At 33.0% G+C, this 27,873-nt stretch overlaps 1 protein-coding gene and 1 long non-coding RNA gene across 2 annotated transcripts in view; one reads left to right on the top strand and one right to left on the bottom strand.

The window, feature by feature from the left end:
- The window catches only part of LOC134263738 (TBC1 domain family member 4-like), a 47,727-nt gene that overhangs the window by 13,930 nt on the left and 5,924 nt on the right, over nucleotides 1-27,873 (bottom strand). Inside the window, exons 12-25 of the mRNA XM_062746120.1 lie at nucleotides 27,680-27,827; nucleotides 26,503-26,622; nucleotides 26,090-26,141; nucleotides 25,860-25,988; nucleotides 25,559-25,681; nucleotides 25,128-25,262; nucleotides 24,776-24,925; nucleotides 24,338-24,465; nucleotides 24,058-24,170; nucleotides 23,322-23,504; nucleotides 8,217-8,697; nucleotides 1,405-2,088; nucleotides 908-1,000; nucleotides 528-645 (exon numbers count right to left, since the gene is read on the bottom strand). Coding sequence (XP_062602104.1) covers nucleotides 528-645; nucleotides 908-1,000; nucleotides 1,405-2,088; nucleotides 8,217-8,697; nucleotides 23,322-23,504; nucleotides 24,058-24,170; nucleotides 24,338-24,465; nucleotides 24,776-24,925; nucleotides 25,128-25,262; nucleotides 25,559-25,681; nucleotides 25,860-25,988; nucleotides 26,090-26,141; nucleotides 26,503-26,622; nucleotides 27,680-27,827 — 2,657 coding nt within the window. The remainder of the gene's footprint in view (nucleotides 1-527; nucleotides 646-907; nucleotides 1,001-1,404; nucleotides 2,089-8,216; nucleotides 8,698-23,321; nucleotides 23,505-24,057; nucleotides 24,171-24,337; nucleotides 24,466-24,775; nucleotides 24,926-25,127; nucleotides 25,263-25,558; nucleotides 25,682-25,859; nucleotides 25,989-26,089; nucleotides 26,142-26,502; nucleotides 26,623-27,679; nucleotides 27,828-27,873) is intronic.
- LOC134263746 (uncharacterized) lies at nucleotides 15,213-17,399 on the top strand. The gene is made up of 3 exons (XR_009991344.1): nucleotides 15,213-15,386; nucleotides 16,999-17,122; nucleotides 17,211-17,399. It is a non-coding gene; the product is annotated as an uncharacterized LOC134263746 (long non-coding RNA).

The following is a 27,873-nucleotide window of genomic DNA, read 5'->3' as shown; positions in this document are numbered from 1 at the left end:
TTGGATCAATAGTTTTATTAACAGATTAGTACTTTTATCCCTTAAAAAAATCACTTTTCTACATAATCACAATTATCTATTTCATATCATTTTCATTTAAAATTGCAAGTTCACTCTGATACTGTCCCTTTTTTTGGTTTTTGTTTCTTTATATTCATTCACGCTTTTAAGTCCCTTTGATGAAAGCAGCATTAACATGATTAAAGACATAACACATACATTCAATTTCATCAAGCAAACTAATAATACACTTAAGATTTGTAAAGAGCACTAAAATTATTTCATCTTCTTCACATACTGAGATCTATACAATTCCAAAATACTATAATCATTATATAATCAAATTCTATTTTTGATATCTTATGAGAGAATTAATGCACATACAATGGAATATTTTAAATTAATACTGGCACTCCATATTATTCCTTACTGTATATCAAAGATTCAGCGATATTTTTAAAGATTTGGATCACCAGTGACGTTATAACAGGGTTTATTGCTGGTACAGTGTGATTGGCACTACGAACCATTGATTTCCTGACACAGGCGATGGAGTTGATGCAGGGGACACATGATACAGATCTGCTGCCGCTGCTCATAAGCGCTCCGGAAAGCCGATCTCAAAACCATCATTATCTCGTCTACCTACAAGTCCTCGAATAAATCAAAAATCTGATCCGCGTTCCCAAAGACAGCTCAATTATCCAATTTTCTTCTTGTCAAAATCATGCGAACTTCTTATTACCGGGTATATTTTATCCACAAATGGAAACACTCATGAGAAATGAAATATGAAGTTTTAAAGTGGAGGTATTTGGATTTTTTCCCATTTATATTTCAAGAACTTTTCAGACATTTAAGCTCTAAATCATTAAATTGTTATTAAGCAATATGGATCAATACTTACAATGCTGAAACTGTGACATTTCATCAGGTAACACACAAACACATTTCCTTTCTCTCTGGCAATGAATCCGAAAGTATCCGATTTTTCTTTGCCCTTCAAACAAATCAAATAAGCGATATGTTATACATGCATGATCTGTTCAACCTCACTTTGGCCTAGAATGAACTTGTATAACAACATTTATGCTCATGTACCAATTATTTTCAATTTCAATTTTGTAAAAAAATTTTAAAATTTAAATCTTTTGCTTTCTTAAAGCATTTTAACTAAGAGCTCAATAATTTCCAAATGATCCCAATATTTTTTTTTTCATTAACAAATCAGAAAGGATTCCAACAAATCAGTGTGCTGAGCATAGATCTGACAGTTTCTTTGGAACTACACATTATCTTAAAACATAAGCTTTTCAAGGAAAGGATTCATTAATCCACATAACTTTATTTTGGGAAAACCATCTATATACTGGCAAATATTTCAATCAAATATTCTGTTCTTACCTGTGAAACAGAAGCAATGTCCTTGAACTTTTTTTCAAGTATAGTATGTTTTTTGTCCAAACTGATCAGTGAAATTTCACTACCGCCCAGTCTGAAAAGCATAGCCCTATTAGGCTCACTAGAAATATCACTAGCACTGTCCAGAGGTTCAGAGAATTGTACGCGCTGGTCTTTAGTGTTGCCCTCCCCAGTCCCTCCTGCATTCGAACACTCGCTCAAGTCCTCTTTGGAATTGTCCGAATAGTACAGACCGAAGGAATTAGCCAGACTCCCTGAGGAATTCTCCAGTACATTCTCCGTCGAGCTGAACTCGTCCGTACTGTTACTCGGACTTTCTACTTGTGGCCCCGAGCTTAGGATCTGCTTTTCCAACTCGTTTTCCGTGACGGTCACGGCCGTCTCCAGATTGGTGGGCAGACTTTTAACACTGACCCCACTCCCGTGTCGCTTTCTCTCCATTTCTGTTTCTCTTTGTTTCTGTTTTCGGTCCTGTTTCTGTTTTTCTAAACGATTGCACATTCTGTCTACTTGATCACAGTTAATCTTTTTAGTGTTGAGTTTGGCCTTTCCTAGGTACAGGACTTCGTAGAAAGCTTTAGCGGGCTCATTCATTTTGCTCTCGCCCATATCAACAAATAGGTCTCTCCTTGTGGCTTCCTGGATGGAGCTGAATAACTCTGGGACCTATAAAGAAAAGTCTAATTTAGTCATGCAAATGGCTTGTGCATTGGAATGGGCATTACACAAATAAAGACACTACTTCAGACCATAGAATAATGAAGAGCTATTCTGGTCTTCATTCTAGCTGAAATCAATGCAATATGTACAATTTTTCGTGTTCTCTTATTATGATAAAGAACCCTTCTTGGCCATACTGTCTAATATATTCATAATCTTTATTGTAATAATAAACCTAGTAAATTTTTACCAAGTTACATCATTTATGAGTGAAGAATTTTTTTTATCAGAGAAACTTTACTAGATTTATATGTTATATCTTTATTCAAGAGCTAAAAAAAAAAACTGTATCAGCATGTGCATATCAATAAAATTTCACCTTCAATCTATCCTACAATGATAAATACTTTTTTCCCCTCTTTTATATTCATGGCTCTTCAGCCTCAAGTGTACATTTAAACTTTGAAGACCTTGTGCAAGTTTAGCTTCCGTTACTACTGATGAAAATGACACAATCATTTCCGATTCTCCTAGAGAGCTGTTTATCAGTTTTCTTGTCCAACCTCATTCCTTCATCATAACAAAGAAACCCCAGTTAATTAACATGGATAAATTACGAATCTTAATGTGACATTGGCACACACTCAATGTCAGAAAGGTTTTACAACACAAATCTGATCAGTTCATGACGTCTTTATCCTGTAACAAGTATATCTGTATAATGCATTAAAATACATGTACTGCTTTCCTTTGGAGTAGACGAAATAATTGGAATCCTACTTTTTTGCGGATGGGGGTTAAATTGTGTAATGGGGGGAGGAGGGAGGAAGTAAATCACTTTTTATTCCCGAGAACCCTATGTTCACTTAATTATAACTCGCGAGTCTGCCTGCAAGCGAAAATTTAATTCTTGTGTATTGAAAAAATTTATATATTATTACAATAATTACAAGAGATCGCAAAATTTTGTCTCACTTATAAATACCAGAAAGCTATATTCAAGTTGGAAAAATAATGCGTCTTGAATATATAGTGTTATTTCCTATCTAGCTTGTAACACGAGCTTTGATTGGTTACAAAGTCGGGTGTAAATATCCGTGCACCCGACTTGAGCCGGGTGTAAATAAACGTGACGTCACAATGCATACATTCTCTATGATAAAAGCTAAAAATCATGTTTACAAAGCATTTTTATGGGTACAAAGGAAATAAATTCGTTATCCAGGTCCAATCAAGGGTGTACGGGGATATATAGTATGAAAACCCGGGGTACAGTACTACACCCTTGATTGAACCTGGATAACTAATAATCTTCAGTACTACATCCTTATAGATATAAATATATCAACCCGATCTCGGTGAACTCAACTGAATGATGTATCAAATACAGATACATCATCCTGATAATTCAAATAAAGTATGTCATACACTAAGCTGTTTTAGCAAGATTCTACATTGAAATTCATGCTTTCTTGTGAAAATCTCACCATACAAGACAGCTAGTGTCACTTTGGGGACATGAGGCATACCTGATCTATACTTTACACTTTTTTTTTCTTTTTTTTAATAGGAATTCAATGACAGAGTAAAATCTCACGGTCAAACTTGACCCTACATTCCATCACGATCTACATGTATATACTTTTTTGTTTGCAGAAATTAACCATAAAGTAATGCAATCATGTGTGTTCGTTTGTGGGAGAGCAAGTTGGCGCTGTATGAAACAGAAGTGAAGTAATCTGCATCGGGATTGATTTTCAAATGCTGTTTTGAATAATACATATGCTTTTGGCTAACAGATTCTCTGCCTTTTCTTTTTTGAAGGGGGGGAACCAGAATGAATTCAGCAGAAGTCGTAGTAGTTGATTATCCTGACTTCACAAGGAAGGTTGATGACCAAGATGACAGTTTTCGCTAGACCTAAATTCAACATTGAATCAGCCTCATGCAGGAGTCAGATGATGACTTTATCTACCCCCTACCTTATCACAGAGATCCTCAAATTCATTAGGCTCCTCAAACGAGACCAGCTTACTAGCCTTATATTTCTGTCTCTTGACGGCCACAGACTCTTTACCAGACCTCCCTGCTGGCTGAATCTGGTCCGATAGACCACTCTCCTGCCCTGGCTTAGGAGCCATGATAGACGTCACAATAAAACACAAAAGCTGTCCAAAATGTAACCTGTCACTTCCTCACTGAATGAAACCTAGACGTCTACTCCCAATACACATAGTCCTACACTAAGCATATACAATGTATATATATGAGTTGAAGTATATAGGATATCCTTAAATACTTAGTCGCTTGAGTTTTTATCACTCAGAAAACATCCGGATATGTCATATCCAATCAACTTCCAGGTCACATGTTAGATATGTATGTAATAATGTATAACAAATATGTTGAACCTTTATTAGTTAGGTATTTGTAAACAATGAACTGGTTATTTTATCAGCATCTAAATATGGATTGCACCTGGGGTTCTTTCTCTCTACAGTACATAGCATTCCCCCTGTGAATCATCACTGTATCCTATTATTATAATACATTTTAAAAAACATAAGACAAATGTTACTTCTTTTGTTTTGTTTCAGATAATATGCATTAGCTTGTAATTAAAGTATATATCTATGATTTATGATAACTTTTGTCGCAAAAGTTAGAAAGAGGTTTGACATCTTTTGTAAATAACCCTTGCTTGTCTTTCTGTACCCAGTCATCTCAAGCTATGACCTGAATGGGATTTATAAAATAGAGAAATTGTCAACAAATATACATGTACATCATTCTGTCCAGGGGATCTAGGTAAGGTTGCAGATGCTGGAATTATTTTATAACATTCATAAACCCATCTCTTGTTCAAAAACTATTTAAGGATATCCTTAATGGTTTCTCATAAGATTTTAGACATAGGTTTTATTTCATGGGAAGAGAAATTAAGCTAATTAAGTATGAATAATTATGCTCTTATGACAAAGCAATCTTTTTGTCATAAAACACACATTCAAAAGTACCCCCTTTTTTAAAACTAATTAATCTAAATGTCATTGTTGCAAAGTTCGAAAAGGAAAACTGTTTCAGAAGAAAAATAATTTTTTGGTTTTTATGCCCCCGTAAACGAGGTTTCGGGGGTATATAGTTTTTGTCGTGTCCGTCTGTCTGTCTGTCTCTCTGTCTGTCTGTTTGTCCGCAAAAACTTTAACCTTGCCCATAATTTTTGATTAGGTGGCACCATGACTTTCATATTTCACATATGTATTCCTTGTGACACGCCCTTTCTTTGGGTACCACCAAATTTGACCTTTTGACCTTGACCTTGGAGTTTGACCCACTTTTACATGAAAATTTTAAACTTTTTCTTTGGCCATATCTTTCGAACAGTTGACACCAGGACATTTATACTTCACATATGTATTCTTTGTTAAAAGACCTTTCATTGGATACCAACAACCTTGACCTTTTGACCTTGACCTTGTAGATTTCCACACTTGTGAAAAAACATTAACCTTGGCCATAACTTTTGAATGGAAAGGGATAGGGCTTTCATACTTCAAATATTTAATCATTGTGAGAAGACCCTCTATTAGATACCAAGAACTTTGACCCTTTGACCGTGACCTATGAGTTTGACCTACTTTAAAAAAGCAAAAATTGACCATAACATTTAAAGGATTAGGGCTAGTGCTTTCATACTTTACATATTTTTTTCTTGTGACAAAACCTTTCATTTGATAACAAGAACTTTGACCCTTTGACCTTGACCTTGAACTTCTTTTAAAAAAATTAGCCTTGACCATAACTTCTGAAGATAGGGTTACGGCTTCCATAATCTACATAAGTATTCTATGTGGCAAGACCTTTCATTGTATACCAATTACCTTGACCTTTTGACCTTGACCTTGGTGATTTTTGTACTTATTGAAAAAACTCTAACATTGGCCTACTTTCAAATTTCACAATTGTTTCCAGTGAGAATACCCTACTTTTGGTACCAATTAATTAAATTTGCATTAAGAAAAGTTTAATCTTCGCTATGTTGCCATACGGGGGCATCAGTGTTTAACAAACACATCTTGTTTTTTTAGCATTTTTCAAGAGCTTTTAAAAATGATGTTTTCCATTTATAACATACCTATTGAAATATCCCAAGCCTTGCTAAAAATTCACTTCCAACTTCTACAATGACTGGAAAGTTGTTAAAATGAAAATGTACTTTCCAACTCTGATTTCATTTACAATAATAATCTCCTACTAACATGACTAAGTGACCTTCCCACCTCCCTCAGAATCATGGATACACACAATAAAACCCTCCCCCCTCATAAACCAGTCATTGACCGTCAGAACTGACCAGTGCCACAGTAAGTGTGTGGTCACTATCAGCAAAGTACTCTATGTTGAAGTAGCCACTTCACATAAACCTATCAAACAGTACTAACTTTCCATGGTTATATGATCATATAACAAAAAGAAGTAGTTTGTGTGATAGTGTTTCAACATGGACTAAAAATTTTTCATGCAGATATGCAGTTTTATTCTATTTAAGAAAATTCAGTAATCCCAGTAAAGTTTTACTCTTTCATTATCCCCCCAAAGGAAGTGACTTGGTCTTTCAATTCACTTCACTTGTCCCTTTGGCTTAAGTCATAAGTGAGCTAAAAACAAGCCATGACATTCAAAGAACAAACACAGATCCAGAACCAACCATTCAAAGTTATTTATCGATGTTTGACAGTTCATGTCCTGTATAACAATAAACATACCACTGCCTTGCATCTACGAAATGCCTTTTTTTTTTGGTACATCACAGAATTTGTCAACTTTTTTCCTTAACATGGATTTTGACATTCGTTACATGATTTTGCTGTAAGGAAAAATTGATTTCTTGCATGAAAATCTGATTATGAGAGGAACCTGTTTACAATGAATGAAGAGACTGCACCAGAGTAAGTCTGATGACACCATAGGTTATTGACTGTGAAAAACAAAAGCAATACAAATCTCAGTCATCCAACTTTTAGATTTCTGAAATAAAATTCTAGAAAGAACTCAAAAGAGAATTTTATTACACGATGTACTAAATCAAATTTACAGTAAAATCACTTATTTCCATGGGGTTTGAGGAAAAAATATTCAATGATCATTTGAAATAACTGAAAACTTGACATTTTGAGGAAAGACATAAATGAATTTATAGGTCTTTTCATACCATATAAACAATGAAAAATACCTTAAATGAAAATAAGTGATTTCACAGTAAATGTATCTGATATAAGATTGAAAACGACTTATTTCCTTTGTTCATGCAGATACTTAAATTCAGTAAACTTTATGCACTGCTGTTTACTGAATTTTCCTTAGTCTTATTAAACAAATATACAATATAGAATGGACTGACATATCATGCTTGTATAATGAAGAGATAATACTGTTTTCCTTCAAAATTACTATTTTTAAAAGTATCATTTGGATTGTGGTAAAAAGGAGTCGCTGGTATATAATACATGTACAACATACGGATTTGAATATGGAGTAGGATTTCTGGTATACATGGCAGCATACATGTATATTTATAAATAAAGAATGGGGTCACTAGCCTTCCATACAGCAATGGATTTTGATACAAAAGGGTCATTGGTCTACAATGAAGCATAAAGATTTCTATAATCTTTATAGATGGGTCAATATATGAAATAATTGTAAACTGAATTTTGATATTAAACAGGTCACAGAAGGTCTTTTTTTGCATAGTAATTAAAAAAATTGTACTCATCAATGTAATTTTATAAAGTATGTGGATTTTGGTATTCATTATAAGGTCATTAATGGAAGGTCCAAGTACATGTACTGCAAATATAATTGGATTCTGATATAAGGGGTCTAACAGTGACTGATGCTAGTAATTGTATAATTGAAATACATGTATTTGGACTTAGCAAACAGACTCTGGGGGGGATAGAGGTAGTGCACTTACTGTCATTTTAGACTGGAATGGAATTTCAAAATCAGCCATAATCATTAACTCAGCATCACTTTTATCTCGTATTGTCTAACTTTTGAAGAAAAAAGAAAAGGATACAAAGTGCATTTCAAAAATCAAGTAATCAAAAGACATGAAATACTAGACTTACCATTCCTTCATCATGAGCAAGAAAAACATGGCACTCATAATCACAGTACAAATTCTGTCTACTAAGATATGCAAAACACCGTGGATCCTGATGTGTTTTAGCAAATCTGGTCATACATGTCAGTTTGTGCTCAAACATTACAGCTTCAGTGTTGAACTTTTTGGCATGCAGCACATGCTCCTTGACCTTTAAGGTCACTTCCTGGAAAGCAGACTTTCGACGTTTGACCTCTGCCATGACCCAAGGCATGACAAATTGGGGTGGATATCGCCTATCTAATACTGCACTGCCCAAATACATGGCATTAAAATCAGGAACAATGGAAGGAGATGGGCTGCTTAATTCTTGAGGAGGGGTAGGAACAGTTTGCCTGCTTAGGGGATCATCCCCAGAATCTACCACTTCTAGGTGTCTTACAGCAGGTGTAACCTCTGGTGAATCTTTGGTGGATTCTGCCATGGTTTCACCTGAAGCCATTTCACTGAAAAAATAAGATGTAACATCATTAAAATAAAATCAGTGTCCAGTGATGTATAAATCGAGTTTCAATAATGAATCCTAAGAGACACAGTTACCATAACCAGCTCCATATTAAATATGATACAACTATCAGTAAAAAATAATCAAAACTTGGCAAATATTTTCTTTCAATATGCATGAAATCAATCAACTTGTAAATGACTACAAACACATACACTATATATACATGACATGTATTTAATCTTCTTTCCCCCACAAATAAATAAATCTTTGTGTTTTATATCCTTTTGCTTAACACATTTAAAGATTCTTTAGATTTCTATAACCAGTCAACTTCTTTCAATATCAGAGGCCTATACAGATAAACTTTTTCCATGATATATTTACCATGAATAAAATTAACATACATTGAATGAAAGGCATGTTTCTAGCAATAAAATGACCTTGAAGGTGTTGTATACTCATCTTTCATTTTTGCATTGTGGTTTAATAAAAAAAAAAAATCTATTAGTTGACAGCTTATTATTTTAATCCATAACATGAGAGAGACTGAGAGTTTTGGGGGTGTATGTGAGGGAGGGTGTGTGTGAGGGGGGGTGGGACACTTAATCAAATCAAACACTTAAAAATTGATAACATTTTGTAAATATATGCTCACTATGCTGCTAGGCAGTCTACTATTATAAAGATAGTTGCACTTCACTGATTATTTGGTAAAATACCAAGGAAAATGTTAGCCGAATCATTTAATTTTGTTAGAAATGTCAAGGTGTGAACTGTTTACAGAAAATTGTAAGCATTATTCTTAATATTCTATAACAATTGTCATAAATTACATTCATGTATCATGCAATGCATTGAACGCACAAAGCTATTGCCAGGTGTATGTGATGTGATCTTATATATATACTGGTACAGTGTGAACTGACAGAGATCCTTATCTGATAGGAGAAAAAAAACATCTCCCTTAATGCAAAAAAATAGCAGCCTTTCACAATTAACAGCAAATTTATTCATATAAATTAAAATGTTAAAAAAAAAAAAAATCTGCATTCATGGTTAAATTAGTTATTCAACTTGTTATAAATTTTTCCTGCATACTGTACATAACTTGGCATATTCAAAACTTAGTGCAATCTTTGGATATGCATGCACTTATTCAATTGTTGGCTTATAATCATGAATTAGCACTGACACATGTCCGTGCTGTAGTTTGTATTTGTAAATGATTTCATAGCTGCAGTATTCATGAATTAGCGCATCATTGTCTGCGCCAAAGCCGCTAAAGGATGAAGCCCACTTTTTTGAGTATACATAAAGTATATTGAAAACATACAAAAAATAGAAAAGGATATAATAATATATATATATATTTTAATGAATTATTCATATATTTTTCTGCTCAAATTAAATTACTGGTTTCAATCAGTTAAAATTATAGTACATTTAATTTTGAGATACAAAACTATTGCAACCAGTTAACCAAAGGACATAAGGTAGATGCAAGTGTAATTTTTTTAAGCAGGGAAATTTGTTAAAAAGAAAAACACTGTTTATTATGCAAAACACTTCAGTAAAATTGTCTATGTGTACATAGTTAAAACAGTTGGGCTGTCTAAAATGTTCCAATTTAAAGAATAGGATAAAACCAAAATATTCATCATGTTCATAGACTATGAGTTTACATCCAATGGAGTCAGTGAGCAGATATAATGGCCATTTGAATTCTTTATGTAACAAGGTAATATCTTTTTTGGTTTTGTTCATATCTGATTAATTTACTTTTACTACTTTCCATTCTGATTTCATCAGCCAATGACAGCTGCATATAAGCAGGGACCTATATACTACCTGTAACTCATATGAGATCTTGATATCAGATATTTTTTGGCAATTTTTAAACATATGCTGCCAAAATATAAACTGGTCTTCAAATATAAAATTTATTTGGCAGCAAACTCTTAATTTTAGGAACTAGAACTCATAAGAATTACATCAATGCCAGAATGGCTGATTAAGCAGCAGAACTGTAGCATTATGGTTTTATATATATATTAATCCTTGACCATAATGCTACATTCAGATCCCAAAATGCAAATAAGGTGCAATTTATGGAGCAAGATTTTCTCTGTGCAGTTGGGAAGAATTTCTCCATTTTTCAGCATTGGTCAATTAACTACCCCTCGATCACTCTCTAATGCTACACACATTAATGATTATTTAACCAATCTGTTTATTTTATCAACCACCCAACCCTTAGCATTCATCTCTACAGACCAATAAGTCAACTAGTGTTGAATTTTCTGCCATCCATCAAAAATTTCAAAACAAGTAAACAAAACCATAATTTATTGCCATAATGCAAGTTTAGTTAACAGTTCTGCAACTAATGGTTGAGTATATACCCAATTATCTTAGGAAAATTTGGTGATTAACAGGTTAGATAACATAATGAGAACCTGGGAGAAACTTATAATATCTTGAATTTATTAAGATTTTTTTCATTTTTATGAAATTTGGAAAACATTTAAGGCCATTTTTTTTTTTTAAAGAATCCCTATAAATACATGATTCAGTGCTCAGTTCTCTTTTGAAGCAATCAAATTGATACACAATTAATTTTTGAACATTATCAAGGCAAAAGTAAATTGCATGCGAAATTGCATTTGCTTCATTTTCAGGCGCTTTGGTGTATTTTCAGTTATTTCATCCGGTGAACAATACGACAGATCGTCTAAAAATACACAGTCGTTAAAGACCGACATCCCAATATCTCACAAGGTAACAATAGAAAACTGTTTGTTTTCACAAATGATCATGTTTCAGTTGTTAAGAAAATGTGATATGATGTTCAATATTCACCTTAATCTCACTGTTTTCGCCTCTCAGCTGATTAACAGTTCAATGCACCGCCATATTGTGACGTAAGAATTGGGTTAATCTTTGAGACCTTCAGGAATATGCAACGAAAAGAGGAAAGTTGACAAACTTTTTTCATGATGCATGCAACATCTGTTTCATAATTGCTATAATTATCTTGAATGCAGTCCAAAGGCGTTTGCTTACGAACGTAAAAAGTGCACGTGCATGCACTTTTTTTTCCCAGCGAACCGGAAGTAGTTTTTAAAAGAATGGTGTAAAACTAGTTTTCCGAACCGTTCATATTAAAAAAGGGGGGTGGGGTGGGGTGAGAAAAACTTAAACCTTTCCCATAACTTTTGACTGGATGGGACTATGGTTTTCATATTTCACAGGTGTATTCTTTGTGACAAAACCTTTCTTTGTGTACCAACAAATTTGACCTCTTGACCTTGACCTTGGAAGTTGACACATTTTTACACCAAAATTCCAAACTTTTACTTTGTCCATAACTTTTGAACGGTTGGTACTAAGACTTTCATTCCTCATATATGTAATCCTTGTGACAAAACCTTTCATTGGATACCAGCAACCTTGACCCTTTGATCTTGAACTTCGAGTTTGACCTACTTTTAAAAAACTTTATTCTTGGCCATAACTTTTGAACGGTTGGTGCTATGACTTTTATTCTTCACATATGTCTTTTTTATGGCAAAGCCTTCTATTGGATACCAACAACTTTGAATGCTTGACCTTGGAGATTGACCTACTTTAATAAAAAATTTAACCTTGGCCGTATAACTTTTGAACGGTTAGGGTTATGGCTTTTATACTTCACATACTAGTATGTGATCCTTGTGGCAAGACCTTTTATTGGATACCAACAACTTTGGCCATGACCTTAGTGTATGACCTACTTTTAAAAAACTTAAACCTTTTGTAATATCTTTTGAACTGTGAGGGCAAGGGCTTTCACACTTCCCATGCTAGTATATGTAATCTTTGTGACAAGGCCTTTTTTTTTAAGAAACCAACATTCTTGACCCTTTGACTGTGACCCTGGAGTTTAACTTACCTTTGAAAAACTTTAACCTTGGCCATAACTTTTGAAAAGGTGTTGCTAGGGTTTTATATTTTACATATGTAATTATTGTGAGAAGGCCTTATTCTGGGTACTAGTATAAAAATGTTTGATTTGCATTTGAGAAAATTAACCTTCTCTAATCTGCCATGTGTTTCACAAACACATCTTGTTCTTTACATAAAATGTCTTACTGTTGTTATCACAATCAAGCTCGCTTCAATTCTTACATGTTATATGAAGTCATTGTTTATCATATATGATGCATTTCCAAAATAGTTTTCCCTCTCTGATTCAGAGAGGTCCTGATCGACACGCAAGTGGAAATATGAGGTATAACCTCTACATTTTTGTAACGATGTTAATGTAATTAATTAAAAAAAATACATGCCTGAATTTTATTCACTTCTGAAACAAATGGTGACAAGCACCAAAAATGACATTGTTTTCAAACTATACATTGGAGACATTTATATCAAGAATGGAAATACAAATGTACTTGAAAGGGGGATCTCTGGGATAATCATGATTTTTTTTTTTTGAGAACTTTTGTTTGCTGTTCAATTACAATGTATTACAGAAATTTTAATTTGTACGCCACTCCTCCGCGAGTCACGAGTTTTGCAGTATCGACGAATCCCTTTAATTGTACCTCAAAACGAGAATGACAAAGCCCCCCTTCCCCCGCCTCGTTTTTCGTCAGTTTACAATTTATGTTAAAGATCATAAGTTTTTAGAATTCCAGAGACTTGACTGGAATTCTCTTAATCAATGCGTTTACTCATCATTTAAAAATCAATACTGTAATATTATTTGGTCGGTAGGTAGGTGGGAAAATCTTCAGTTTTTCCATAAAATTTTCAACATATTTTTTGACGGAATAATTAAGAGGAACAAGGAGAAAGAAAATGCTAGTATCCTGTCCTGAACTGTATACAGAAAAGTTTTGAGTCGGGGCAATTTTAGTTAGTCGAACGGGAGAGTGCTATTGAACAAGATAGTCCTAATTTACTTCTCAATGATAATCTTGTTCCAGTATCATATCTCAAGATTGTCCACAAAGACATCAAAATTACAGTTTGCCTGTATAACTTTTAGATCGTAGCAGATTATAAAGAACTATATGCGGTATTAACCAACATTTGCCCCCCAAAATCAAACTTTGATGGAGTAATATTTAATTAAGTCCTTAAACAGGGGAGTATATGCTGACTTCAAAGCACTGAATAATTTCATAAGTAATGACGTCATATGTACGTAATGACGTCACAAATATGACGTAAATTTCAGTTTTTTATGAATTTTGCAGAAAAATGTACATATTTCGTCGATATTTTAAATAAAAGTCACCGAGCGCATGTGTGTTCAGGATAAATATTTTGATATAATGTGTAGAATGATAATATCAATGAAATATGTCAATATTGTTCCTGAACACACATGCGCTCTATAAATTTTAAAGCTTGAATTGTTGAAATTTTGTCCATTTTGTCCTCTTTCTGAAAAAGAATATAAAATCGGACTAGTTTGTGACGTCATAAAAACAGAAATTGTGAATACACTGCTCTGGAACTATAATATTTTCTGTTAACTTATATTTCTCGTACAATTTATTGAATTCAGCACATTTCAGGAAGTTTTCAAAATTTGACTTTTGTGGGGGCAAACATATGCAATATACCGCATATAGTTCTTTATAATAAATTAAAAATGACTGAATTTGTTTTGGAATCCACATATTATTCAAAGGTCAAAGCTACATGTATTAATCTTGTTTCTAATATTTTGACCGTAATGAATGAAAGCTGCATTAATACAATTTAATAGATATGTATACATGGTATATGGAGTGACATGTATATCCTTGCATGATTTTAAGAGCCAATACATAGGCGTCGGAACCGGGGGGGGGGGGGGGTGTTAAGCCCCCCTTTTTTTTGCAAAGATAGACATAATATAGGCATTGAAAATTGGGATTTACCTTTTTTGTTGGTTTAGCCCTCCCTATTTAAATTAGCCCCCCCTTTTCAATTTGCTTCCGACGCATATATGCAATTTTGATATGTGGCATGAGTACTACTACTAGTATGTCTCCAGATATTTATCTTCATTCTGTTTGTTAATGAAAATATACACTAAATCTCTACTTTGTAAACTACATATATAATACACCATATTTATATGTAGCTTGACTTCAGAAAATGATATAAATACGGCAGTCATTTTGTGATGGCCCACTAGATTTGGTTATGGATAGTGGGTTCTATTCCTAAAAAAAAAACATTTCTTACCCATTCTTGAGTGTAAATCAATACAATGTAAGTAGTATATTGATATGTTTTTTTAATTGAAACCTTACCGATAATATTGCCGCACGACTAAATATAAATTTAGTTTATTACCAATTATTACCTATAATCCATAGTTGATTATACTAGTATATCCAAACCCCATGCCAATCAATATCCTTCATAATATTTAAATGGCAACGAGGTACACTTGGAATCCCCAATATTTATTTATAGCAACAACATGAACGGTTACATGTACATATAAATTTAAGTATTACTTTGAGCTATAATTTGACGAATTCATCAGCGCTTTTTGTCTAGAATATTCTTTGGTCACGGTTTAAACCCTATATAAATGTGCATTGAAATTCTCTATATATAAGTTAAAAAACTAAGTTTCCTATTGAGTGAGTTTGAACTTTTCAGTTGGACTTATAAAATCAACTGATATTTTAACAGGTAAGATTTTCCCCTATTTTTATGTTTGGCATTGTATTTGCTCTATTATCCACTTTGTCAAAATTTCTCCACATCTCATATAAAGCTGGATGAATTGTGATCATGGTATGATCAACAGCCAAAGAAATGAAATTGTTATACTAAAGTTACATATGTCGTTAAAGCTGTACTGCATGGAAAATTACTAGAAAAAAGGCTGAAAATCTTTTGCTAGATAAATCTACATAATAATAGCCTAGAAAGGATGTGACCCCTCTCCCCGGATCCCGGTTTTTGCCATTTATTTTACCAAAAATAATTCATAAGCGTGGAAAGCAAATTGAAAGTGGGGTGGCTAATTGAAAGTGGGGGGCTAAACCAACAAAAAAAGGGAAACCTCAATTTTCAATGTCTATATAATGTCTATCTTTGCAAAAAAGGGGGGAGCCCCCCCCCCCCCGGGTTCCGATGCTTATAATGTAATTGATGCCAGTCATCATCTAGAATAGATTCAAAGAAATTTTCCATCCCAGTGGATTATGATTTAGTTCATTTTTCCTAAGGGTAAGTTTTACCCAATCGATTGAATTCCCTTCTATTTCACTATTTCAGCATTTTACAAACTCGGACAGCTTTATTCAAACTTTAAATATGCAACACACATTGATCAGAGAGAGAGAGAGAGAGAGAGAGAGAGTCTCATATAGCAGTATGAGCCATATTTATGAAAAAAGGATTTTCTTTTTTCCCCTCCAAAAGTCACTGTTAGATGTCATAATTATTTTCTATGACGAATACGACTAAAACTATATTTATAAATGTTGAGTTTGAACAGAAAAAGGATTTCTGCACTACAAAATATATCGTTTTGTAAAAATAATACCCGATATGTCCTTCCTGCAGTGGATAATTCTATTGTATAAGCAAAGAAACAAATTATCAAGGGATGTGCCTATATAATAATATATGTACATGCACATTGTATATGATATTGTCAAGGGGAAAAACTTAGATGTCAAAGACAATCTGCATTCATTTTATTATCATGTATTGAGAATTCTATTAAGAGTTGCGGGAAGGATGGACGTTGGTGTCCCTATATCATGATATTTATAGGCTTTATCACGTGACCCTGTATCAAAGAAATTCAACTCCTCCCTCCCCACCCCACCCACCCACATATACCCGCAAATTGAAGTAGGTTTTCATTTTATCTCATTCTTTCAAGTAGCTTCCTCTCAATAAACGAGTCTCCACTTTAGTACTTTAGCAATTTCAATATGAATAGGTAGGCCTGGCTCCAAACTGTACACGGGCTTTCGCCTACATCGTGGATTTAGATTAGGTGAAAATCTACCCATAGACTCTAACCATGTTAACAACATTATTAATCACATCAAAAAACTTTAATTCTTTCAAGTCCAAAATGTAGGATAGCAGTTATTTGAATCTAAAAAATATGCCTATATTTTAGTTTCAATATTTTTTGTGTAAATCACAAAAAAAAAATCTTTCTTATAAAGTCAAAAAGTGTTTTTTTTCCCCACAAATACATCTATTACAACAATATATTTAATTTTCAACGCAAATTCTTAAAGAAATGTATATATTTTTTTCATTTTATCGACTTCAGGAATCAGGAAATCCTCTAAGATCGACATAACCAATATCCGTGACAACGCACTTCGCCGGCTGAAAGTGAAACAAGAAACATGGCAGATCAAATCAGTTGGATACCGCTGGAATCAAACCCCGACGTGAGTTTTAAGTACTAAATTTTACTCAGTTGTTGTTATTTTAGTTTACAGAATGATTTTAACTGACATTTACTCTTTGTCTTTTCAGGTTCTGAACAAGGTAAGTGAATTATTTATCGTATTCTGTTCAAAGGGAAGTCACTCTCAAAATTTTCTTCTGCAACCCCGGCTGCATTGCAGCAAATTAATGTCATTAGCATAATTTTCTAAAAAGAATTGTACTGGAAATATGTATCTATGTATAAAATAATTAAAATATGATTAATTTTAATTAAACCATGTTATTATTAATATCATAAATATTGAAATAAAAAGAGATGCATATAGCTTCAGAGAAACTGTAAATATTTTAGCCAAAAAAATAATTTACGCGCCATCCTTTGGTAGACGGTGATTAATATAAAAAGCTACATATTAAAATAATAATTTCCATAAGTGCACAGTTTTAAAAACATTCACAAATATTTTCTTGGGTATACCAAAAAAAAATGGCAATTTGTTTTTAAGGATGTATATGGATTACTGGTTACCATTTATTATTTTCTCTATAATTTAATCTATTAGCATGATAATATTATGGATTTTTTTAATGTATTTGATAGCATTTAAACCCGTCGCTGCTGTAGTTCTCCTGTACCCAATTACAGACAAGGTATGAACTTATAAGTTATGGGCTAATATTTACATCCACTGAATATTTTCTCCTTTATTTCTTAAGAAACCCCATTGCGTTCATCACTGCATAAACTACAGTAGGCAGGTCTGCATTTGCCTCCTATAATATGTTAAATTTACATACAAAAAATAATGTCAGATTTCTTGATAAGTGGCTGTTCCATCAATGAAACGTACTAAGAAGTACATATCGATAATACAATAATTTATCTTTTTAATCCTACTTTAAATGATTATTTATACAGATATAAATATGAACAATAAAATGCTTTCTTTGTTTGTTGTTATGAGGAATATTTTGGAATGAAACACACGGTCGCAGCTATTGCAGAAAAAATTTACATAACCCGCTTACGCGGGTTATGTATTATTTTTTGCAACAGCTTCAGAGAAACTGTAAATATTTTAGCCAAAAAAATAATTTACATCCTTTGGTTTACTTTCACTTGGTGCAGTAACAACAAACAAAGAAAGCATTTTATTGTTTAATTGAAAGGAGGAGAAAACTTTACAATATGTACCACATGGAACTAAATAATCATATTATACATTAATTTATCATATTTGTTTACAGTCAGAAGCAACTGCTATTGGAGAACAGAAACAAAATCCGGACTTGTATTTTGTCAAACAGACAATTAGAAATGCATGTGGCACCGTGGCCATTGTTCATGCTCTTGCCAATAACCAGGATAAAATAAAATTCCTTGGTATGTCAATCATAGCATAAAACAGAGAATGTTATTGTGGAGTTGTAGAACTGAAAACACATTTTATTGATATGTGTATTAACATTTTTTTGAGACAAAAATCATTTACTGACTAGAAGTGAAATTGAAGAGTTTTTCTTAATTTGCAGATGATAAGCACTTTGCCCAGTTTCTCAAAAAGACCCTGAGTATGTCAGCTGAAGAAAGAGCTGAATTTCTGCAAGTGGACCAGGTAAAAAACAATTTAATAAAATCAGAATGTTTGTTTTCACAACAAAAAATCTGTTGTTTTGGCATTTCCCACTGACAGATAAGCTGTGAATGTTGGCTTTTTTCTGAGTAAATTTTCCAGAGACCAAACATTTCCTGGTTCCAAAAATGGAATTTCCTGGATTAATCCATCGCTATTTTTATACATGCATTGTGTAACTTGCAAAAAAAAGTTTCCCTATTTTGATATAGAGAGCAGATACCGGGGTAATTTGCATACATTCAAATTCTGCCTACAATCATTTGAGAACTGTGATCCAATAAGGTCTAAGCTTGAATCTGCAGTAGCATTGAAAATTTATAAAATGGAAACAATTATTTTTAGGACATGGGATCTGCTCATGAAGACACAGCACAAGAGGGACAGACTAAGGTATAGAAAAAATATTTAAGGTTTATTATCACTCTGATAAGAGGAGTAACTCTCACCAGACTTTCTGTAATTCCTATATTAAAATTTTATTCAAAGATACACTGTAAAATGATATTTCTGTCAAAATTCTATCTTAAATAGAAATTTTTCTGCAAAAAAAAAGATGTTAAAAATTTTGAAAAAGAATTAATCCTGATCATTCTGGTTTAATAGGCCCCTCCCAGTGAATCCAAAGTCAACACTCACTTTGTTTCCTTTGTGTGCAAAGATGGAGGATTGTACCAGCTGAGTATGTATCTTTATATCATAAAAATTGTTGCATACAGTGAAAGTGATACAGCATCACTAATTGTTCAAAGTTCACATTAAACCCTAAACTAATTGAAAGAATTCCTGAATCTCTATTCCCAGTCTGCAGTACTAGGAAGGAGGGAGGGGGAAAGGGGGGTTAAGATCCTATGTGTTGTTAATGAAAAATCCATTTACTGTCTTGGTGAATTGTCATTATATGGACATTTTTTCTTGACAATCTGTTTTTGCTAGAACAAAAGTTCAGGAACATCATATTGCTTAGGCCAAAAAAAATAATAGTCTTGTTTCCTGCTACCAGCCAGAAAAAAATAGGGTAGGTAGGTAGGAAAATTATTTTATTTTTTTAATTTTATTTTATTTTTTCCAACGGTATTTTTTTGGATATGAACTACTACAAAAAATTGAACATGTCATAGCTTAGATAGCTAAGGTCAATATCACCTTTCAAAGTGAAATTCCATGTCTTTGGATGCACAATTCAAGTGGAATTTTACAAAAGTCCATATTTTAAACATATATTTGATGAAATACAACTTGAGAATATATAATTTTTTCACTTTTGAAACATGAACATGATGAAATTTCTAAAATTTTGAATTTTTTCCCCAAAAGCTAAAAAAAACTTTAGGGTCGGGTGCAAAAAAATAGGGTAGGTTGGGTAGCAGGAAACAAGACTATTTTTTATTTTGGCCTTATTGATCTTATATTGGTTGCATTAACTCCCCTGTGAATTAGGAATAACATCATATATAACCTGTTTTAATTATTTCAACTATAGAAGTTTCTCAGATAATTCTTCAATCTGATGACAGTAGAAAACAGACATATTTTTCTGTTTTTAAGCATTGACAACTTACATATATAAAACCATAAGAAATAAATCTACTGTCTCAAGGTAGTGAACATTTCACTTTGTTGAATTATTTTTTTTGATCTCCATGTGTTTGTAGATGGTAGAGATGATGCCCCCATCTATCATGGACCAACCACTCCTGACAGTTTGTTGGAGGTAAATATTGCAAAAACTCAAGTGCTTTGCCACCATGAAATCTGTTTTTTTCAACTGCAATATTTTGCTACAAAGGATTCAGCAATAAAATTTTTTTTTTTACTGATTCTCTGTATTCAATTCAGTCTATATCTATATCTCTCGACACACATGTCCAAACAAACAAGTTATAATTTTATACCAATATGGAAATAGTGTTTCAAAAAGATCTCTTTATGGTTGTTCAGTCAGACAAGTGAATAACATAATGAATTTGGACAGGTAACATTTGTTGGCAGGTTGTTTGATGGACAAGTGGATATTTAAGTTAATGTTGAGTCCTGTATCAAGATATTAAAGGAAAAACTTTACTGATGAAATAAAAAGTAAAAAAATAAAAATAATGTAATTTTTTAAAACTTTTACAGGACACTGCCAAGGTTGCAAAAAAGTTTATGGAGAGGGATCCTGATGAATTAAACTTCACTCTAATGGCTCTGAGTAAAGTGCAGTGAAAAATTCGCTCTACCGAACTTCAAATTCTTCAGATCTAAAGCTTGTTTGGATCACCAGGACTTTCTCACAAGAAATATTTGCTGAGCTGTGTCAATTGAAATAATCATGAAACTTACTCACAACTACCAAATCTGCTTTAAGTGACTCACACATTGTCAGTGCCGTTGTTGTGCAATGCAGATAAGTATTCAAAAACTTCAAGCTTTAATACATCTTTCTCTAGTATAGATGTATGAAAAAATTATCTTGGCTACTAAATTAAATGGTATATTGCCTCATTTTTAATTGTTTAAAAATTCATAATTTTGCTTTCTTAGACCTGCAGATTGTACAGACAAATCAAAATGGAAGCAAAGCAATATCAAAAGTTTCTATTTTTTGCTCTGTGATAGCTAACTATACTGTATTAGGGTTTGAAAGTTTATAAACAAGATATTTATTATTGCTAAAACAAGTGTTGTAATGCAGTATTGTTGCTAACGTAAAATATAATTCTGCATAATATGGAAATGGATGCTTGATTCTTGTCTGCATTGTGAAAATGCTGTAAGCATGTGATGGACATAATAAAGTAAATGTATTTTGTACTACATGCTCTTCTGTTTTATTATAATAATGTCATTATATTTACCACAAGCCTTCCAACTTCTTGTACTAAAAAATCTTTTTATTTAAAATACAAATAACCCACCTTTCCTAACCCACACCAGACCTTGCTGGAGAACTGAAGGTCTATTGTCAGGGAACGATATGTCCATTGTAGTCGAAGGTCCGTTTATTAATCTATCCACAAATTTTTACCTTACCCATAATGTAAATGCTATATAAGAGCTTTTATTGTATATATCTTGTTAGAAGACCTTTTTTTTGGTCCAAATCTTATATACCATATACTGTAAACGTATTACATTTAGCGGTGTATTCTTTTTAGCGATTTTGGTGGAAAGCAGAATTCGCCAATTTAAGTGCATTGCTAAATGTCTTGTTTATTAACCTTTATAAGTAGAAAAGTCAGACAGCGCTAAATCAAATCTAAAAGCTAACTTGTTAAAAATTTAATTTCCGCTAAATATTGTACACACCAAACGCAATATATTTACAGTAATTGAAAATTTTAGCAAGACAGAAATTTTTTTTTTTTTAGATTTGCCCTAAAAATTTGTATTTTATTTTTACATGTAGCCAGGTGTAATTTTTTGCAATTTTAAAATGCTTACTTTAGAAACTATTACAAATAAAACACAATTTATTTTTAGTGATATTCAGATTTAGCAATCTAGAAATCTTGGATAAAATTTCTGCTTTTACCTTAACTTGTGCCCTTGAATTAGAATTTTGACCAACTATAGTAAGTTCCATGAGCTGACATACAGAGGGCATAGGTGTATCACAAGTTACAGCTCTGTACATTTAGCTATACCTTACCGACATCCATTGGTTTTAAGTCCAGAAAATCTTGCCTAGACAAGAGTCAACAACCTTTAAATTAATTTTTTTGAGCCAAAAGTTACGCAACATGGAAGGAGCAAGTACAGGATTTGAACCTAGGTCCAGTGTCCAGTCCGGTGCTCCACCAACTGAGCTCTCTGGCCACATGCTATTGAACCTGTCAGACTGCCATAGGTAAAACTTTTTTTATCATAATGACATTTAATCATAACAAAGCAACTGAAGTGAGTATTATGTTTAATCTGTCATTAGCACAATATGTTAATAAGTGAACACAGTTGTAATACTATATATTAAATGTATGTGAAAAAAATGCTAAATAAAAATATATTCAATACAGCAGATGATGGACGTAAATAATGCCAGTCAAACAAAAATTTGATTTATGATTATTGTCTTTAAAAAAAGATCAGAACAATAATTAAAATAGATTGTCTGGGAAGACCCTTTAGTCTTTTAAATTCATGTTCAATCCAAAGGTAGGCCCTATTTGATTGTTATCAGTCACAGGTAAATAGGTCTACATGTAAATTATAAATACATGAATTGCATATTTATGGAAAGATTAACAAAATTGAAAACAGGCTTTTTTGATATGGTACTAAGTAGATTTTTATGCAATAAAAAGGTTGGAACTATTTTGTAGGAAATGCTATTTTGAAGACACATATCCAGCATTGGTATACTGTTTGTTACCTGAAAAAAGAAAAAAAATACAATTTTTTGAAGTTCAGGCATAAGCAATTCACTGACAACACAATACTGACATGAGTTTATGGAAGCAAATACATTGTACTATTATTATAAGAAGTTTGAAGAAATTCTGTGACTATCTGCATGCCACGGCTCCTATATAAGAGTAAAATTCATTACAAAATAAAGAATGGATCTTAAATGTTGGGGGGAAAACTCAAACTAAGAAAGTCCTTACTAGAGACAACATATCCGGAGTTAACAGTAATGTTGGGGTCAGGCTCTAACTCCATATAAATATGGGACTTCGTTGACATCTGGCGACTGGGTCCCGTACTCGTCTGATGTTGAACTGAAGGGAGGGGGCTCTCATAGGCATGCTGGGTATAATCTTCACTGGAATTAAGACATTTCATTTCGATTTTAGTAGTCAAATAAATATGGATAATTTAAGGGGAAGGGGGTGAACACTCAAGTTGAATTATATTACCTGAAAAGTATCCTATTTTACAAATATGAGGGATATGGTATAATATGTGATTGAGCAGTCTCAACCACTTTTATTTTATTTTCTTAACCATTTTGTCATTAATACTTGGACATATCCTAAAGTTTAATCCCAGTCCTGTCAAGTTCCAGATATTAAGGTTTTACTGTATTATACTTGATTTTTTTTTCAATCGCTTATATTTAATTAAATAACTAGTCAGTGACAAATAATATTTGTAATCAAGGTTTCCTATTTTAATGTTTTTACTGCTTATCTGCAAGTTAGAGTTGTGCACAAATCTCTTGGATTTTTTCGTACATTTATACAAGCTAGCATGTAATACTGTTTCACACAGCACTGCTCATTTATACTGGTACTTGACATATTCTGTTCCTTGTGCACTCTCCACTGGTATTGATATATCTTTTGGGTTCTGACATTTACATCTGTAATACATACCCAGGTCTGATTGGCCCCATATACTCCGTCCTCTGTGGTTGTCGTATTTCACTTTTATAGCGGGGATCTGGTTGATGAAGTCTGTTTTGCTGTCTGGGAACATTACTCTTTGGCTGAAAATTATTCATTTCATATAAGTCAAAGATCACTTACCAGGTAATAAAAAAATTACATGCAAAACAAATGATTTCATCCAAGTAAAAGATCATTGGTACCAGTAAAGTCAATAAATTAGTGAGTGGTTTGTCTGAAATACTAGTTAATCTTATGAGATGATTACCATTTGTTGTTGATATTTTAAAGCAGCCTTTTCACTTGGACTTTTACGGCAACAGCAACATGCAACAATAATTACGATGATAAGCAACAAACCACCGCCACCACCTGCTGCTACTGGTATCACCCAAGCTGGAAAAAGCAACATGTGGAACATCATTCAGAACTGAAGTAAAATTTGCACTTGAAAAATGTGAAGCAGTATTTGTAAATGAACTGGCAATAAGGATGCTAATACTAGCTTAATTAACATTATGACATTGTATTTCATGGATGATTTCATATTTAATTTTTTTTTTTTATCAACAGCTACACATGTAGCTTATGATCAGAATTTTCACTCTATATGAAAGATAATAGAGAGCAGCACCAGAATCTGCCTTAATTGTCAAGATATTGGGCATATATAAAGCAGAAACAATTAGCTTTTTTCTTTTCATACTTGGCAGTGCAGTGCTGTTCTTTGCTGGTGCTGGTGTGGAAACCACATAGAATTTACAAGTCTCGCAACAGTCCTTCAGGACCCCAGCGTTTTCATACGTGGCACACTCATTAGACCGGCAGTCTAACACTCTATCTCCATACAGACAGTCTACAATAATAATCATCAAGATCATTACTGATAGCAATTTTTTTTTTTTGTTTGAAAGATTAACAAGAATGTCGGTCATATATGCATTCCATAATGAATAATCTATCCTAATGCAATATACTACTCCGAAAGCAGCATGGGTATGAACTTTTAATAATTTTCTTTTGATCATTTTTTGTAATACAAATATCTGCATGCATACCTTGGATTCCAGTTTCATAGTTGTGACAGGTCTCGCAGCATACATTCCGCGCTGCACTTCCGTCAGAAAATGAACCATAGCAGTCCCCCGGGAAGGTCAGAGCAGAGCAGTTTCTCTGGTCCCCGTACTTACAAGCTGTAGTATACATAATGGAGGAAGATATGAAGAAAATTTTATTATCAACAATTAATTTTTAAACAATTAGAGAGAGGCAGAGGGTGGGAGAAGGTAGAGCAAAAGATGGAGAGAGAGAGAGAAACAGAGGGTGGGAGGGAAGATAGAAAGTTCGAGAGACAGAGGGAGGGAGGGAGAAGGTAGAGAGAGAGAGAGAGAGAGAGAGGGGGAGGGAGGAAGGGAGGGAGGGAGATGATAGAGAGAGACAGACAGACAGACAAAGGAAGGGGGAGAAGGTACAGAGAGAGAGAGCTTACACTGGATTTTTGTTTTGTACGCTGCACATGTTGCACAACACTGAACCTCCGTGTTGCTGGAATAACAAGGTGCTCCATTGGTTATACTTGTGCATGCTTGTTGTCTGTCACCATATTCACATCCTGAATAGTTACAAAATGAAAAAGAAAATTTAAAGAAACTTTCCTTCTTATGCTTAAAAAATTTTTCAAAAAGTTTAAACAAGTGTCCTTCTAAAATTCATGTTTTAAAAATACATGTATAAGCTGACTTCATTATCTTGTCCCACTTTAATTAAATGTATTTAAATCTTCAGCATACCAGGGTCCCCAGTGCTGACGGCATTACAACTGTGGCAGCACCGTACTGCATATCCAGCGTAGCAGACAGCAGGATTAGATGCAATCCCTGTACAATTTGCACCATAGTAATTGCCATATAAACAATTTTCTGAAAAAATATTTCAAAATATTTTATTTAAGGCTAGAAAATTAAGGGGGGGGGGAACTTACATCAGACATCTAGAATTTTTTTTTTAAATGTAATCTCACCAGGTTCTTTTGGAGCTGAGTTGTCTGCTTTGCATTCTCCTTGATTACACCACTTCAAAAAAAAAATAAGAAGAATCTATATACCGGCATACATGTAATTATTCATTATTTAAAAATTTTGTATATCTAGGAATCAATAAAGTGAATTATCTACATTATACATTTTCGTTTTCCATGACTATATAACACCTTAACACCATAGTTTTAAAATTTAAATACAGTGTATTTTAGACTATTAAATTTATATCTGTATTGCATATGATATACAGACCATTCAAAATACACATTTATACATTTAGGCCTATTTGCAAAGAATCAATTTATTAATGCTAGATTCTACCTTATAAATCAAAACTGCCAGAAAGATATACAAATAGTACCTTTATGAATCTAAATCCATTTAAAAAACTTACTTTACCAGAGCCACAGGTGGTATAATCTAACGGAACCACCAAGTTACAAGAATTACCAGTGTTGGGGTTAAAACACCATAGTCCAGTGCAGACTGTAGAAAAATCACCATTAAAGTTGTCCTAAAATGTATGAAACACCATTTCTTCAAGCTTGAAACACCTTTATTCATGGTATTTATTTAAGAAGTTCAATCTTGTTTTAATACTCAATGAAAATGTACCCACAATCTTAAAAGAGTTTTGTAAGTCTCATAAATTGGCTATCATTTTAAATTTTGAACTTCTAACCTTGATATATATATGGCATGCCAAATTCACAAAAATGAGCTAAACCTAGTTTCACATTTGATAAACTAGGTTTATCGACTGTTAACTGTAGTTTACGAACCGTAAACTATAGTTAACGATTCGTTAAGTATAGTTTTCATCTGTAAAAATATATTTAATGGTTGTTAACTATAGTTTACGAATGCTAATCTAAGTTTATCTGTCTGTAAAAAGCGTTAACAATAGATTTTGTTGATAAACATAGAAATTTGTAAACTATAGTTTACAAGTAAATATAGTTAACAGTTGTTAATCATAGTTTCACAAATCTTAAAAATAAAAATAGTTAACGGTTTGGAAACTATAGTTTACAAATCGTGAAACTGTATTTATCAGATAATCTATATTTTGCAATGGCAAATGATTGTTTTCGATGTTAAGTATAGTTTATACGGTTGTGAAACATAGATTATCGCGTTAACTATGGTTTACAGATGTAAAATATAGATTAACGTTGTTAACTATAGTTTACAGTCCGTAAACTATAGTTTACAACCGATAAACCTAGTTTATCGACTGTGAAACTATGTTTTGCTCATTTTTGTGGATTTGGCGTGCTATATATACTGTATACAGGGAAATGTTCGCCCCCGTTTTATTTTCGCTCCTTTCGCCCTCGTCAGAAATGGGCGAATTTAAAGTAAATAGTATCTTATCTTAAAAATAAAAATCTTTCTGGGCGAATTTAAAACGGGACAAACTTGTTTCCAAATGTGAAAGGGACAAAATAACACGGGGCAAAAATAACCCTGTATAGAGTAATGTTGCCAGTACAAGGAATGTGATAAATTATGAGAAAACTCTTTATTTTATTGGTAATTTTTAAATGTAGTATCCTTATTTCTCTTACTAGACAAGCATATGATTGGGAATTCCCCATGGCATGTATACACTGTTCATGAATTGAAATTTGCTGTCCTATCTTCAGGTTGACAAAATCTGCGAGATTGGGAACTGTTCCCGTGTGGTCAACTCTCTTTAAACAATTACTTGCAGTCCTGTCAGTAGAAATATAGTAGAGAAAATAAATTTAATATTACTCCA

This window comes from Saccostrea cucullata, unplaced genomic scaffold (assembly GCF_032062105.1).
Source record: "Saccostrea cucullata isolate Sc308-1 unplaced genomic scaffold, CSIRO_AGI_Scuc_v1 ctg350, whole genome shotgun sequence".
Classification (NCBI taxonomy): Eukaryota; Metazoa; Mollusca; class Bivalvia; order Ostreida; family Ostreidae; genus Saccostrea; species Saccostrea cuccullata.
Note: the sequence above shows the minus strand (reverse complement) of the source record. Positions and strands in the feature narration are given on the sequence as shown.